The sequence below is a fragment of the Bombyx mandarina genome, chromosome 10 (assembly GCF_030267445.1).
Source record: "Bombyx mandarina strain Sakado chromosome 10, ASM3026744v2".
Taxonomy (NCBI): Eukaryota; Metazoa; Arthropoda; class Insecta; order Lepidoptera; family Bombycidae; genus Bombyx; species Bombyx mandarina.
In genome coordinates, this window is record NC_143217.1 from 10569906 (window position 1) to 10586395 (window position 16490).

General features: G+C 37.1%; 1 protein-coding gene across 2 annotated transcripts in view; it reads right to left on the reverse strand.

Moving 5' to 3' along the window:
* The window catches only part of LOC114243251 (uncharacterized), a 46129-nt gene that overhangs the window by 5212 nt on the left and 24427 nt on the right, over positions 1 to 16490 (reverse strand). The window contains exons 3-6 of one of the 2 annotated variants that reach the window (XM_028174674.2): positions 7186 to 7317; positions 1110 to 1727; positions 552 to 751; positions 14 to 113 (exon numbers count right to left, since the gene is read on the reverse strand). In XM_028174674.2, coding sequence (XP_028030475.2) covers positions 14 to 113; positions 552 to 751; positions 1110 to 1727; positions 7186 to 7317 — 1050 coding nt within the window. The remainder of the gene's footprint in view (positions 1 to 13; positions 114 to 551; positions 752 to 1109; positions 1728 to 7185; positions 7318 to 16490) is intronic. The other variant, XM_028174675.2, reaches the window with a different exon arrangement.

A 16490-nucleotide genomic window follows, 5' to 3' on the forward strand; every position in this document is an offset into this window, starting at 1 on the left:
CCAAGACAGTTACCTCTGCCAGTACCTTGACACTTCTCATCGGATCCATCAGAACAATCCTTACGCCCATCACAGACGAAGTACCAGCTTATGCAGGTGCCCGTAGACCGACACTACAATATAAAGATAAAGTATTTACGAAATACAAAAAAAAAACAATGTTGTAATCTGCAATCGACACACGTGCATTCCGTAAACGCGGAGATATGAAAACATATTTTGTATTTTCAGCGTGCTTAGTGCGAGTTTCTTAACATTCTCGATAGCGTAAAAGTTAACCCAATTTTGTATGCAGTTGGAACAGCGCCCCTAGCGGCAAACCTACGCAAACGATCCCATTCCATACAAATATGAGCTAACTTTTACGCTATCGAGAACGTTAAAAAGCTCGCACTAAGCACGCTGTATTTTAAAATTTTTATGAAGTTAATAGGAATCATATCGTAGTAATTTCTTGTTAACGCACGTAAGATACGAGAATTATTTTTTGAAATGCATCCCATAAAGTTAAATAAAGGTTGTTTATAATAAATTCCAATAAAATATCTTACTTGAAATGTTCCAGGTAAGCAGCCCCTGTTGCGAGCCGAACAAGCTGATGTCGAATTAGTGCGATGAGCGCAATCGCATCGTTTGTTTAAACATTTCGTATGAGGATCCACTAGATGGCATTGTGCGTCTGTCATACAAGGCATACCTAGAGATGAAGGTCCAAGGTCGCCAGAGACATCAGTGCGAATGCGTTGCTTATCTATAAACGACAATGACTTTTGTTACAATGAAAATATGTAAATTACGCAATTTTTGTACGATCATTTTATAATCAAACCCGAAAAATTATAATTTCTGTAATCACTGCTGGTATGACCTCTTGTGAGTCCGCACGGGTAGGTACCACCACCCCGCCTATTCCTGCCGTGAAGCAGTAATGCGTTTCGGTTTGAAGGGTGGGGTAGCCGTTGTAACTATACTGAGACATTAGAACTTATATCTCAAGGTGGGTGGCGCATTTACATTGTAGATGTCTATGGGCTCCAGTAACCACTTAACACCAGGTGGACTGTGAGCTCGTCCACCCATCTAAGCCATAAAAAAATATCTGTTCTTACCTTTGAGAGATGATTTTTTTTGATGTCCAGTTTTGTGTGGTTTACCTTCTGAAGTTTCTTTTGTGGAGCCTGTCTTTTTATTAGACTTTTTATCTACTGTTGGTTGCGTCACAACCCTGTAAACAGGCTGATCGTTTGCGTGCAAGTTTGCAGTCATTTCATTAACACCAACTGTCTCATTTGGTTCGCCCTCTTTTCTGTTAGAGACAGGTAATTTTTTGGCTGGTTCTATAGTCGGTACCTTCAATACGGCTTGCATTAATAGATTATCGTCTTCTGTGCTGAGAACATCATTATCCGAAAATATGGGTGTTTTGCTTGGTCGAGCTTGGTTTCTCTCATTAAATCCTGACTCAGCGCTGAAGGAAGTCTGGCCATTACTATTCATCGTATTTTGAGGGCCATTCATAGGGCTCAGAGCGGAATCTTGTTCTGCGATCACTGCTTCGGTTGCATAGGGGGAAATCTTCGAGAGCACACATTTATCGCCATTTTGTTTATAGTAGGAATTGCAAGCGCATCTCCCGAATAGATTTAGAATCACGAATTCGCATCGGCTTTCCTTATCCCATAACCGACAATGTTCATTACTGTAGCAAACGTGACCGGGCGGAGCAGCTGTTTGAAAATAAAGAAACAAATATAATAATTTATTTTACATTGTTCTTATTATACTCGTAGCAAATGGTAATGGACAATTGAAATGTTGAAAGTAAAATACCTATTTGCAGAACTCACGATGCGGTAAATGATTTACGGCAATTTTCCCGAGGCTGACCATACGGTCTACGATCACATGCCCTAATAGCGTCAGTAATACAGTTTGACTTACAGTAATTTTAAAATGACTGATATGTCACGTATTACCGTTTTCATACTTGGAAATGTTTCTACCTATATCCTTTACAATTTAAATCATTCTCATGACTGTTAAATAAAACAAGTAACCATTTGATTACTAAATGGTCGAACTTAAAATTACAAATGGTAATCTTAGTGGCCGATTGCTATTATATGTTAATTACGAGCACAATATCACGTCACGCTAGGTCCCAACTAATTTAAAATTACTCTTTACGAATGCAACATTTTGCCTTTAGCAATATAATGAGAAGTACGAGAATAGAACAGACTATTTATCAATGCAAATCATGTGGATGCTAAAGGATTATTAACTTGTCACTGACGTTGTTTATAACGGTACGATTAATAAGATAGTTCATAACGATCTTATTTCACGAATCAGTTACTTTCATCAGCACGATTTGTAACTCCAACCATAAAACCTTTTTTGGATAGTTTCATCTTTTTACTTTAATTGTATGAAATTACTTTTCTGTTCTAATTAATTCAAACAAATTTCATACCTATTGTGTACTTTTTTTTTATATAACAAAAATCCAATTATTTAAACATTTATGTATGTACATATTATATGCTATCAAGTTCGTCGAATTACTGTGGAAATCGGTGCTGTGTGCAGATAACATTTCTGATAACGATTCCGTTGTAAGTTACGATTAGTTTATTTATTTCTTAAATACTGAAAGTGACATCTTCAGGAAAAAATACAACTCACAATATTATACAATTTGTACTTGTAAAGAAACTGTAGTGTTCCATTTCTCAGGCCATGGACTTGAATATGACATTTAATTAGTCGTTGCAACTCTGGTTCCGGATTTAAAATATCATTATCTAACCATCTTTATTGCGACTTTTCATACATTTACGAACACAGTTCTCACATAAGTTCATTACTAACAATAAGTTTTAGGGCACGCAGAATTCACACGACCATTGGTATTTTTGACAGAACAATTTCTTTTCTCATAGTCTATAGAAGTATAAAATGGTCATTATCAAGCAGAACTGCAGAGTACCTTGTAAAGTGTAGCATATTAATGCAAGTGGAACAATGTACATGGGAATTTTCCCAAATTCGGCGTATTCAAAAATCGAATGTTTCTAAATGCATTTTAGCGTGTGTGTTCATGTATATGGTTTTATTTGACTGTCTTGGAATTTTGAGCAGTCGTTGGTGGCACTTCAGGGAAAGTTTTAGTCTTAGTGCTGCCAACGTTTGACAGGAGCTTGTAGGTTTAACAAATGTTTGATACAATTAGCAATAGTCACGCTGGAGCGAGGTTGGATTTTACTATTATTTTAGTATTAGTATTCCATACTAATATTATAAATGTGAAAGTAGCACCGAATTGAAATGTATTTTAAAAGTGATAAGTTAATAGATAATAGGTCAGGGGTGTGATATAGGCTACTTTTTATTCCAAAAAAGCATCTCAGTGTATCAAAAAAAAGGTATAATTCGTTATATTTAAATACAATAGTAATTAATGATGCTAAAAACAATGCGGTTATACCATTAAATTAAAACCTACTTAATGGTCATCGAAAAGAAAATCGCTGTTTGTTTTTAAAAAAAAGTCGAATTACACGGTAGTTTATCGTTTCGATACAGAACAGTAACTTTGTGGTACTTCCGATTTTAGGCACACTTCAAAACTCCGTAAAATGAACGAAAATACGATCGATTTATTTACGACCCTCCTTAAATGGTATATCTTTATCGATGTGAGGGGAATTTCGAGTCACGAAGGGAATTCAAAATAAACCGAACTAACTATTACATGAGTTATAAAATTGTAAGTGATGGGGGAGATGTGAAAATTGTACACCGCGCAGTATACCGTATTTGAATCGACACCGAAAACCGGTGAATAGTGCCGCGTTGATACAGAGCGCGTCAATCATATAAAAATCACGTTAAAAAAATTCAATTTTATTCTTTGCATTCGTTCTTCTTGTTCAGGTGCTGTCTTCTAGTTAAAGTCGGTGATCGTTAAAGCGACTTGTATCATAGTGCATCATAGATATAACAGCAAGGATAATGCTCATTAAACCATTGGAGCAATCGGGGCCCAGTTTTGCAGCCACATTATTTTATTCCCCTTTATATTCTTCTTGAGCTTGTAGTATGTATTATTAACTTTGACAGCTTATATTCAGAATGTCTCATCATATGCTTGGATACTTCAACTTTGGATTCTTGAGGGTTCCTGTCCGCTCCCAGGACTTTCTGTCTCTTATTAGTACATTGCAACTTTTTCATTTCACCTGTGTGCTTAGTGCGAGTTTTTTAACGTTCTCGATAGCGTAAAAGTTAACTCAAATTTGTATGGAGTTGGAACGTTTGCCTACGTTTGCCGCTAGGGGCGCGGTTCTAAAGGCATACAAATTTGAGTTAACTTTTACGCGATCGAGAACATTAAAAAGCTCGCACTAAGCACACTGAACGCAATGTAACACTATTTATTCAATGACACGGTGACCGCAGAGTCATCAGTCAATATATTTGATTTGGTTTTGGTATTCTTGATGTCAATAGAAAATACAACGACAAATTAATTTGATAGGTGCGAGTTACTATGTAATTCAACTATCCATTTTATGTATAAATAACCAACCGTATATGCAACTTATCTGTGCATGCATTTAATGTTTCATGTTTTGTTTCAAAATTAAATTTAGGATTTGATTTTTGTTTATTTTGTGTGTCTAATCTATCTCGTAACATATCTTATCATTATTATCATATAGGAATACTTAAACAGTAAATTCCGATGTGTCTGTATATTGAAGAAAAGAAATTAAAATAGAAAGGGAGTAGCTTAGTTAGTTAGTTAATAAGTTTAATTTTTTTTTCAATTATATTCCAATGGAACATCCAGTACAACATAATTTTGTGTGTAAATGTCGTTCGGTCCGTGTGTTTGTTCACGCACATTTCCATATGTAATTTATGGATTTCTTGTATTTTTCAATGGGTAGAATGATTTTCATTATGAGCAGAATATGGTATGTTCTAAAATTGGATGTTGCAAAAATTAAACGCTTATGCAATATACTATTGCACTGTTACATGATAGTAATAAAGCAAATAATATTATTAATACGAAAGTAAATCTGTCTTTACTGGTGGTAGGACCTCTTGTGAGTTCGCGCGGATAGGTATCACCACCCTATCTATTTTTGCCGTGAAGCAGTAATGCGTTTCGGTTTGAAGGGTGAGGCAGGCGTTGTAACTATACTGAGACCTTAGAACTTATATCTCAAGGTGGGTGGCGGCATTTACGTTGTAAATGTATATGGGCTCCAGTAACCGCTTAACACCAGGTGGACTGTGAGCTCGTCCACCCATCTAAGAAAAAAAAAGGTGGTGAAAAGGAAGATTTTACTCAATTAACATTGTTTCAACTACGATACAAATTTCTACACCATATATACGAGCACAATGATCAGATGAATATTTGAAGTATTGCACTATGTATGCACTATGTATTGCACTATGATGAATATTTAAAGTATTGGTATGGTATTGCACTATGTGACAATATTGGTATTATGCTCTTTACATTTTAATTTATCAAATAAAACCACCAATTCCGTATCTGTATTATACTACAGGTGAAAACATTAAGCAGTTTCACGCGTCTCTTGTATGTTGCAGGTTCGAGATATAAACCTAGTCTTGTGTTTTAAGATTTTCTGTACGTAATTTGAAGTAGGTTTATGGTTCAAGAGTGGCGATATGTTAGCCATATGATTACTTTGTATATTGCCTTGACGACGACATTACAAACAATTGCAAGCGTACACTGTACGTTTTATACTTATGGGTATACCTAATTGTAATTATTTTCTTGCTAGCTTAAACACATTAAAAAACATACATATTTTCATGTTTTTTTTATTTTTAGAGATCGAGCTCCTTCCTGTTAAGCGGTTGCCATAGCTCATAGAGATCATAATTTAACGTCACGACGCACCTGGAGATATGAGGTCGAAATCTCACTTTTTTTTCTACCTAAGCTGAGAGCCTTGAGAGGCTATTTCAGCATAACCTTAACTAGTAGGTGAGCTCACGGGGCTCAAACCTGACAACGTTGCTAACACGAACCCTAGCAAGAGCCGTGCTTTGCAGAATCTACCACCGGATCGGAAACTCGAGCCACTGAGAAGATCCGTCGAGAAACTCAGTGGGCTGTGTCTGAGAGTTAATTTACTCATCGAGCCTTTCGTCGCAAGCGTCGGGTAAAACGAGAACGATGACCGGTGCTTGAGGTACCTAAAAGCACCGGGAGGATCCGAAATGACATGTTTGGGGCGACGTCCATTCGGTCCGCAGGATCGGGAATGTAGTTACCGGCGGCCACGATGAGAGGGTTCTTGTGTCGTGCCGCTTTATCGAAGTGGAATCTCACTTGTGAACTAGCTGTCTCATCTTTCAAATGGGAATGCGTGACTGTTCGCGCCAGTTATAAAGTTCAAAACGATATCTACAATACACCTTCAATACGCCTTACCCTAGAAAATCTCAATGCTCACCGTTACGTACGTTAATTACATTAAGTATTTCGAAACTAAGCCATTCTATGTGTTCGTGCTTGAATTTATTGATAATTAAATAGATTTCTTTTTCGATCTACATGCCAATCATCGGACATCTCTTCAACGGCATATACGTAACGCGTGAGTTTTTTTTATTAAACACTATAGCCTAGTAAGCATTAGTCGATACAAATGAATGGAGTAAGTGTAATTAGATTTTTTTTTATCATACAAAAACAAAGCAATGGTTTCGCTCATTAGTCAACGTCTCTATAGAGTTCCGTGAAATAGAAATGGAAAGTACTTGATATATATTTTTTGCAAATAAAATTATTATGCGGAAATTTTAATCGACTTTTCATGCTGAAAGCATTGATTGACAGATTCCGACAAAATAATTCACTCGGTAACGTAACAGCAGTTTATTATGGAAAACGTTTTCTGGTTTTAGAAAATATTTAATAAACGTTCGTGTGTTAGAATTTTCTATTGCCAACTTATAATAATGATTCAAACTTCAATTAAATTTTTGAATACAGTGAGTTCGGATAATATGGACAGTCTGCTCCGGGCGGATTGTGCAATACTAAAATATAGATGACGTGATTGATCATCTCAAACAATTCTGTAAAACAATCGTGTTTTGATTTAGATTCCTATAACTTACGGGATAGGCAGGTGTGTTTTCTAAATTGTAGGTGTCCGTCTGTACAACGGCAAACACCTTCCAAGCATGCGCTGTAAGCCACTTTCTGCGTGCACTGTTCAGCCACCATGCACTCCGAACCAAGTAGAGTTGCTGCAACAAAACACATTTTTAATCATCAGTTAGATTTTGACGTGACAACATCTTATAATTCGATGGAGCCGGCTGCACGCACGAAAAAAACATGACTCATGCGGCGTTACGTCGCTCTGAGGCGTTCCATTTAAGGCTTATAAATATTATATATAATATATAAATTGACATAATTGTATTTATGCGTACAAATAAATGTAACTTGATCAATTCAATAGTGATTCCCATTTACCTCCTTCTCTATATCTATATAAAATATCTATCAAACAAATAAAATTAAAATTTTCTTTTGAAAAATGAAACCATTCCATCACTATTTCCTTATGACGTTGTTACGTTCAACTATCTTCAGTAAACCGACTTTACAGACAACCGATTTTTTTTTTTTCGATCACCGCCTATGTCCGAGCTTATGTTAAAGAATAATTAAAAGTAAATACTCGTATCGTTTACGGACAATCGAATATTCTACAGTTTACGTGCTCGCTCACGACTACGTTGAAGAGTCGACATAATACTAACTACTTTTTCGTAGAACGTTTTCGCTCGCAGAGATGTCTTTTTTCGCGGAAACTTTAACGCATTTCGGGATAACGCCTCGGCATCTTTTAAAAAAAAACTAATATAATAAACGCGCTAGTTTAATTCTTATATGTAAATTTTTTTATCCTTTGATTGGTGGACGAGCTCACAGCCCACCTGGTGTTAAGTGGTTACCGGAGCCCATAGACATCTACAACGTAAATGCGCCACCCATCTTGAGATATAAGTTCTAAAGTCTCAGTATAGTCACAACGGCTACCCCACCCTTCAAACCGAAATGCATTACTGCTTCACGGCAGAAATAGGCGGGGCGGTGGTCCCTTCCCGTGCGGACTCACAAGAGGTCCTACCACCAGTAACATTACATACATTACAGTACATTCCAATCGCCTAATCATTTCTGCTATTTCCAAACAGTATGTCGCAAAATATAATATTTTTTCGGTTCTTCGCGCGTCGTAGATATATAATTGAAACTACTTTTCCGGTTTAATGTCGCATTTTTTATTGATTATTTTAAATTGTCATCGCCCCTATTGGACGTTAGAAATGCCAGAGCCCAGATCCCTATAAACCACACTTGCAGATATCTTAGCGCCTGGGAAACAATATGGGGGATAGTTCTTTCCAGAGCCGAATGCACGAAACATATACATAAGTATCCGCGTAAACTACTTTGACTCGTTAAATGCGTATGCATGTTTCATAGACCGTGTAATAAATTATGTTCAACTTCAGAAGTTCCATTGTATAATAACTCGTTAATCTTGAATTATGCACTAGAACTAGCGTTCGTCTAGTGCTCAAAATTCGACCTTAATCGCTGGTACATCAAGATTTAGATTCATTTGATGTATTACGTTTTCCCTTTTGATTTTTTATTGCCATTTTTCTTGTGACGGTATAACACCGGTGATAACACTAAAATGCATTAATTAATAGGCACTTAACAAATAAAAAAAGGCTGACAAACAGCGGAGAAGAAGCTACTTTTGGGTGGACGAGCTCACAGCCCACCTGGTGTTAAGTGGTTACTGGAGCCCATGGACATCTACATCGTAAATGCGCCACCCACCTTGAGATATAAGTTCTAAGATCTCAGTATAGTTACAACGGCTGCCCCACCCTTCAAACTGAAACGCATTACTGCTTCACGGCAGAAATAGGCAGGGCGGTGGTACCCACCCGCGCGGACTCACAAGAGGTCCTACCACCAGTAAGAAACTCTTTTGTCGTTGCTAATTGATATACATACTAGCTGACCCGGCAGACTTCGTAGTGCCTCAATCGATAAATAAAACACCTAAACTTTTGTATAAAATAAATTTAAAACAAACAAAAGCAATCCGTCCGACGGGGGACACATCAAAGGAAAAAGAAAATTGTTATTTTTATTTATTTCCGAGCATTTTCATATTTATCTACCTTTTAAATCTTCTCTGGACTTCCACAAATAATTCAAGACAAAATTAGCCAAATCGGTCCAGCCGTTCTCGAGTTTTAGCGAGACTAATGAACAGCAATTCAGTTTTATATATATAGATAGATATTTGGACATGCTAAAATAGTTTACTGGCAATAGTGTGGATTGTAAACCCTCACGGGTAAGTTCCACCATCTTGCCTGTTTCTACCCCGAAGCAATCATGCGATCGTGCTCTGAATGGCAGGATGGCCATTACTTGAATACTTCTGAGATTCCTACTTAATGCCACAAGATGAACGGTAGCATTTACAGCCTAAGGACTCCATGGAAACTCCTTAAAATGATGCTCATATACTTTAATTAAAAAATCATGTCTCCTCGTTGGCACCAAGCCGTATTTTTGCGTAGTTAGGTATAGACGTAGGTGATTAGCATAATCAGCATAACGATACGGTGTTAGTGGCTGGTTCAAGGTCGATGATTTGTGTTATGTTCGAATAAGAATTTCTCTGACGTTGTGTCAAAACTCCCAGACCTTTGATCTATGATACGAGCAGAGTCCTATTACAGCAAGACGTAAGAAGTAATGTGTTTTCAATTTTATATTTATTCATGTGTTTTATATAGACAATACAACAACGGAAGCGGAAACATTCTTTTACCTCGGATACTATAAGATCTCGATAAATTACTGAGGCAGCAAAATCGATTGTTATACTGTAATTACTGGTGGACGGATGCAGTATGTTTAGTAAGTAAGTATGTTTCTAAGTATGTTTCTATGTACACATATGGACTTATTGTTGTCTGAAATAAAATAAATCATTCATTCATTGTGAGCCCACAATGGTAAGTGATTACATTCTGCCTAGTCCTACCGCGAAGTCGTCATGCTTTCCGATTTGAAGACAATGATGTTTTTTTTTTAGACAACCACATGACGACCACATGGGCCACCAAGCGGTGAGAATTACCGTCGCTCATGTAGGTGCATCAGCAATGGCAGAGGCACAGCCTAGTCGCTAGTTACCTCTAAGTACTTTCCGCAGCCTGGTTTTAAAAAGGACATTTCATAGAACTCAGGAAACACCGTGGAGGGGTAATTCATTCTAGAGCCGGATGGTACGTGAAAAAAGAAGTTCTCTGGAAATGCACTGTCGATGAACGCAGCGGTTTCAAATAGTATGGGTGAACTCTGCTCAGGCAGTGTGGGAGGTGCAATGTTAAAAGAGAGATGGAGAGATCAACTACAACAATTCCTCAGAGCACTCTCCGTGGAACATACGGCATAAAACACAAAGAGAACCGAAGTCGCTCCGTAGTCCTAGAGGTTCCAGACAGTCCGTGAGAACGGGATTAACGATTCTTGGGATTATTCGGCAAGTTAATACACACGTTCTTGTATAATAATATCTAATACGAAACCTGAGTTGTTAAATCTTCAATTAACGTTTTTTCACTGTCCCCCTGTATATATGAAATGTATTTTTTGAGTCTGATATGGTCTATGCGAATTACATTATAATCAGAATGACAGTCACTCAAAAATATAGACATCTTCTGGTCTTGATTTAAAATAAAACGGGAAATGAAGACAATTAGGCGCAAAGCAAAATATTAGCTCGAATAAAATGGCATTTAGCCGATTTTCATAGAAACTACGTGAATATTCGGTACAGAAAAGTCTAGAATGAAATATGTTAAATTAGACGTTAATACGTAGGCAGTCAAGCAACCGATTATGATACAAAATATATGGAAGAGATCTACACTTATATTTTATACTACACTCATATAGATGGTGGTGGAAGAAAACAAACCAAGATCATAGATATAAAATACCGAATACAACAACTGAAATGGAGATGGGCTGGACCTTTAATTCGAGATAAAACAGAAAAATGGGCCAAAGAAGTGACAGAATGGTGTCCTAGATATAAAAAGCGAAATAGAGGAAGACAGCAACGTAGATGGGAAGATGACATCAAAAAAGTGACAGGAACGACTTGGATGAGAAAAACGCAGGATAGAATATTATGGAGAACCCTTGGGGAGGCCTATGCTGTAGAGCAAGACGATCAAGAAATCGGTGTCGAATAATAAAACTAGATAATAAGTGTATAAAAAAGTAACTTAAATTAGATTGTTAATAAAGGCTTATATTATTATATTATCATATAGATGGTTCAGTTAGAACATAAGGAATCACTTAATATTTTTACATTATTGTAGGTACTGTTAAAGTTCATGACCCGGAGGCATATGCGACCCCAATCGTATACAAGACAGTTGTAGGCGTTACCTAAAATTTGCATCCAATGACAATGAAAGCATAATTAACTCAAAGTCATTCCGTGTATGTTTTTTTTTTCAATACAGAGATGATCTTACGACCCGTCTTTTGTTATACGATTATCGGAGTCCGTATACACTACAGCGTCTAAATTATTTTTAGTGACGGCTACTTTTCCAAAATACATTTTTGCTCCGCGGCAGAAATAAACAAGCTCAATGGTTAGATAAATATATATAATTATTTATTATTTCTGCCGTGAAGCAGTAATGCGTTTCGGCTTGAAGGGTGGGGCAGCCGTTGTAACTATACTGAGACCTTAGAACTTATACTCAAGGTGGGTAGCGCATTTGCGTTGTAAATGTCTATAGGCTCCAGTAACCACTTAACAACATGTGGGCTGTGAGCTAGTCCACCCATCTAAGCAAAAAAAAAAAATATAACTTCCTTCCAAAACTTTTATCTACATAGTAGATGGTACCGCACGCCTCCGGGGCCGAGTTAATTCATACTACTTAGACCTACTGCGTTGATCCACGGGGCATTTCCAGATATATTTTTCGTTTCGTACCATCCGACTTTGGAATGAGCTCCCCTCCACCCGAGCGTTATGACATGTCTTTCTTCAAACGAGTGTTAGGTACAGAGAGTATTGAACGGTAGCCAGAGGCTTGGATCTGTCCCTTGATCTGTGTGGACCATCAAAGGCCGTATGCTCGTCTGCCTACAAGGGCATTAAAAATATAGGTAGCAATACAGTAAGTATAATGACTATAACAAATCGCTTAATTACCGTTATGAGTCCATGACGAAATAATACAAAAATTTGCAACATTCTACAAGCACTAAGGATACACTATAAAAGTGGCAGTAATTGTCAAAACGGTTAGCGATTCTAATCAAACTTAATTAATACCTACACATCGAGCATTGTAATCGATTTGGCCAATAATTAATGTTCACAGAAAATGTGATAAGGCTTTGTTTCCAATTCATAATGAATTTACGGAAATCTAAATTTGCATAAAGTATTAGTTCAGGTTAACGCCTTTTCATTAGTAATCTCATTTTGATCGTGGTTTCTGATATTACACTAATATGTTAATATGTAAATATAACGATAGTCCATTTGTTATACATCCAAATCGTAGAGCAGCGAATGTTTAAGAGCATTGATGACATTATAATAGAAACTGCCGACAAAAGTATTACTACATTTATATTGAGTATCACTCTATCAATAAAATTTTTTTAAATTTAATTATTTATTATAAAAAAAAAGAACACAATTCCTAATCAATAAAATTAAGTAGAATAAGTCGGTCCAGTGGTTTGTGGTTGCTGGCCTTAGTTACTTTCTTTGTTGGTGATGTTTGGTACTGCTGCCGCGAAGTATGTTTGAATCGAATAGCCAATTCACAATTTAAATTGGACTTCGGTCTCTTGTTTCAAGCTGGGTGATGGAGTTCATGCTGTATGGATTCCAGATCTAGAAGGACATGGGCTTATATAACCATTTAAAAAAAAGGGTAGAAATCTATGATCATGATTATTCTGAAGCATTTTATATCTCGAGCACACGTTTCTATGTATTCTACAGCGCTATTCATATTGCGTATTTGGCCTCCGGTAACTGCTAAATGACGCTCATCTCAAAGTGATCTTGTCTATTGAAGTCAATCAAAAAATAATTCTTCAAACGACGTGACAGTTTCAAATTGGAACAAAAACTCGCCAGCCCACTGAGTTACTCGCCGGGTCTTCTCAGTGGGTCGCGTTTCCGATCCGGTGGTAGATTCTGTGAAGTACGGCTCTTGCTAGGGTTCGTGTTAGCAACGTCGTCAGATTTGAGCCCCGTGAGCTCACCTACTAGTTAAGGTTACACTGAAATAGCCTCTCAAGGCCTTTAGATTAGGTAGGAAAAAAAAGCGCACATGCGCGCAAATTTTTAATCAATAAAATAATTAATGCAATAAAAATGACATTTTTTTTATAATTTTTGTCGGTGCGCTTATCCTGTCCATCTTAGGCTCTTTGACACATTGATCTCAAAACGATACAGCTTATTGGATTAAAGACAAGCGTGAAAATCATATGCGTGACTTAACGATCTGTTATCAAGCTGTATGATCTAGTTAACTTCAATGTCAAGGTCGATTCGATCCAGTTCTTAGTACGGAACTCGTGCGACCGTGAATAGTTAAAACGGACCAATGCTCATTGTCATTGTCTTGTTTACAACGGGTTTTCGAAATTGATACTTATTAACGTAAAAATCTTAAAGTAATACTGATGTAACCTATACGCATATTGAGCTAAAATATGTAAATACAAATTGCAACGACCCGATTTCGAAGCGGAAACGATAATGACCCAGTAGCCTAACGTCAACTGAAAAGAGTAGGTATTAATAGTACACTACAGGAAAGTAATGTCAGATTTTCTGGTAACACAATCTTTTGCGAAGACAGAAGGTTATCGAACCTTCTGCCTATCGAGCCTATGCCTATTGACTGTATCGAGATACACACATCAATACATCGGTATTGATTGTTTTATTGATTGTATATGCGTAATCTGTATTTCAGAAGCAAAAAAAAATGCCAAAAAACTGTTAATTCGAACGTAACCTACTACCTGTCTTTGTTTTAGGAAAAGTGCCAAGTAAATTCTAATTTACATCGTACAGTGATAGAAATACTGAGGTGTCGCTATGGGGGAAGTGGCAAACCTTATTAAGGAATCGAACTATGGTCTCATGAGTTTTAAATCACCATACGTGGTTCATGCTAGCAAAGATTGAAACCATTGTGTTCGCTGGAATGTTACCGAACGAACACCTTAGTCCGCATAATTCGCGTGACGCGTTATTTTTATTTCCACAAATCGTTAGTGCGCGATCAACAACCGCGTCCGAGTCCGCGTCTTAGCATTTCATTTATTTAATTAATTACTTAACATACATAACTTAACGATGAACATTTTTAAGCCACAGAATCTTTTAATAACAATCTCACAAAATTTTCTAGTAAGTAGATTTTAAGATTTATATAGAAAAGCATTCCCAAAATTGTTTAAATTCGAAAATGTTGGTGCAACGTGAGAGGGGTGTTTAGTGCGTTCACCTCCCAGATACATCTACAGCACTAACATTTGAAGTCGTCGTGGCCTAACGGATAAGACGTCCGATGCATTCGTGTTGAGCGATGCACCGGTGTTCGAACCTCAGGCGGGTACCAATTTTTCTAATGAAATACGTACTCAACAAATGTTCACGATTGACTTCCACGGTGAAGGAATAACATCGTGTAATAAAAACCAAACCCGCAAAATTATAATTTGCGTAATTACTGGTGGTAGGACCTCTTGGGAGTCCGCACGGGTAGGTACCACCACCCGCCTATTTCCGCCGTGAAGCAGTAATGCGTTTCGGTTCGAAGAGTGGGGTAGCCGTTGTAACTATACTGAGACCTTAGAACTTATATCTCGAGGTGGGTGGCGCATTTACGTTGTAGATGTCTATGGGCTCCAGTAACCACTTAACATCAGGTGGGCTGTGAGCTCGTCCATCCATCTAAGCAACAAACAAAAAAAAACATGTGTCATGATGAGCCGACAATTCAACCTAACGGCCCTAAAAGGGTGTAATCTATAAAACGGGCCCAGCCACTGGTGGTAGGACCTCTTGTGAGTCCGCGCGGGTAGGTACCACCACCCCGCCTATTTCTGCCGTGAAACAGTAATGCGTTTCGATTTGAAGGGTGGGGCAGCCGTTGTAACTATACAGAGAACTTAGAACTTATATCTCAAGGTGTGTGGCGCATTTACGTTGTGGATGTCTATGGGCTCCAGTAAATACTTAACACCAGGTGGGCTGTGAGCTCATCCACCAATCTAAGCAATATTTTTTTATAATTAAATAGATTACGGCTAAGAGTTACAAATAAGTTCACGTTACTTTAACACGTTGAAACATGGTTAATGTTGTAGCCTTAATATGTACTACTTTTATAGTACTGTCAACTTATTCATATTATTATCTTGTTAATCTGTAAGGTTAGTATGTCCATTAGTGGTAACTTCAAAACCTACGATGAGACAAGATTAAGAAAGCCATTGAGAATCAAAGAGATACTCGTGATTTGCCTACTTACTCTGCATTTCTAGGTTAATAGATGGAAAAAAAAGATAACACGAGGAAAAACACTCTGCTATGTCGGCGTATGGCACGCTCTTTGAATATGATGGTATAATTACCATTCTGTAAGTCATTGAAGCTGTTAGAGATAGTTTATAGTGACTAGCAAATTTGTATTATAAACATTTCTGACTTAATTGTTTTTCTGAAACACCGTGTTAAATGTGCGTAAATTAACAAAAATTATAATTTATATTTCATTTTAACAATAATTTGAATGTTTGTTTAATGGAAATGTAATTATTTATTCATCTGGGTCATTCATTTTCTTTGGTGTATATTCCACAAGCCACGAGGACGGTGAATCGATCCATTTATCATAGTACCTACAACCGGACGATAACTTGATAGCGACGACTCGTAGTGGGGATCGCGACGACAATCAACAAGTTTATTTCAAATTGCTATACACAAATAAAACGAACGGTCACGCTTAACTTGTAACACAGAACAAGGAGTCCTTACTAAGGAACCCACCTACGACGTATTTCTAATCTTGATTTTAGACTAGTCAATATCTATCTACCTGAAAAAATAATCATTACTTGAAGCGACTCACAAACGATACTATGACAGACATATTTAAATTTTAAATGTCCTTCTCAAAAACTGTAAGACCGGCAAAATATTCACTTTTAGATTTCCGTCTATAAAACAGCTCATGTATGAAAAATTATTTGGTTAATATAATTTTGAAATATTGTTAAGATAAAA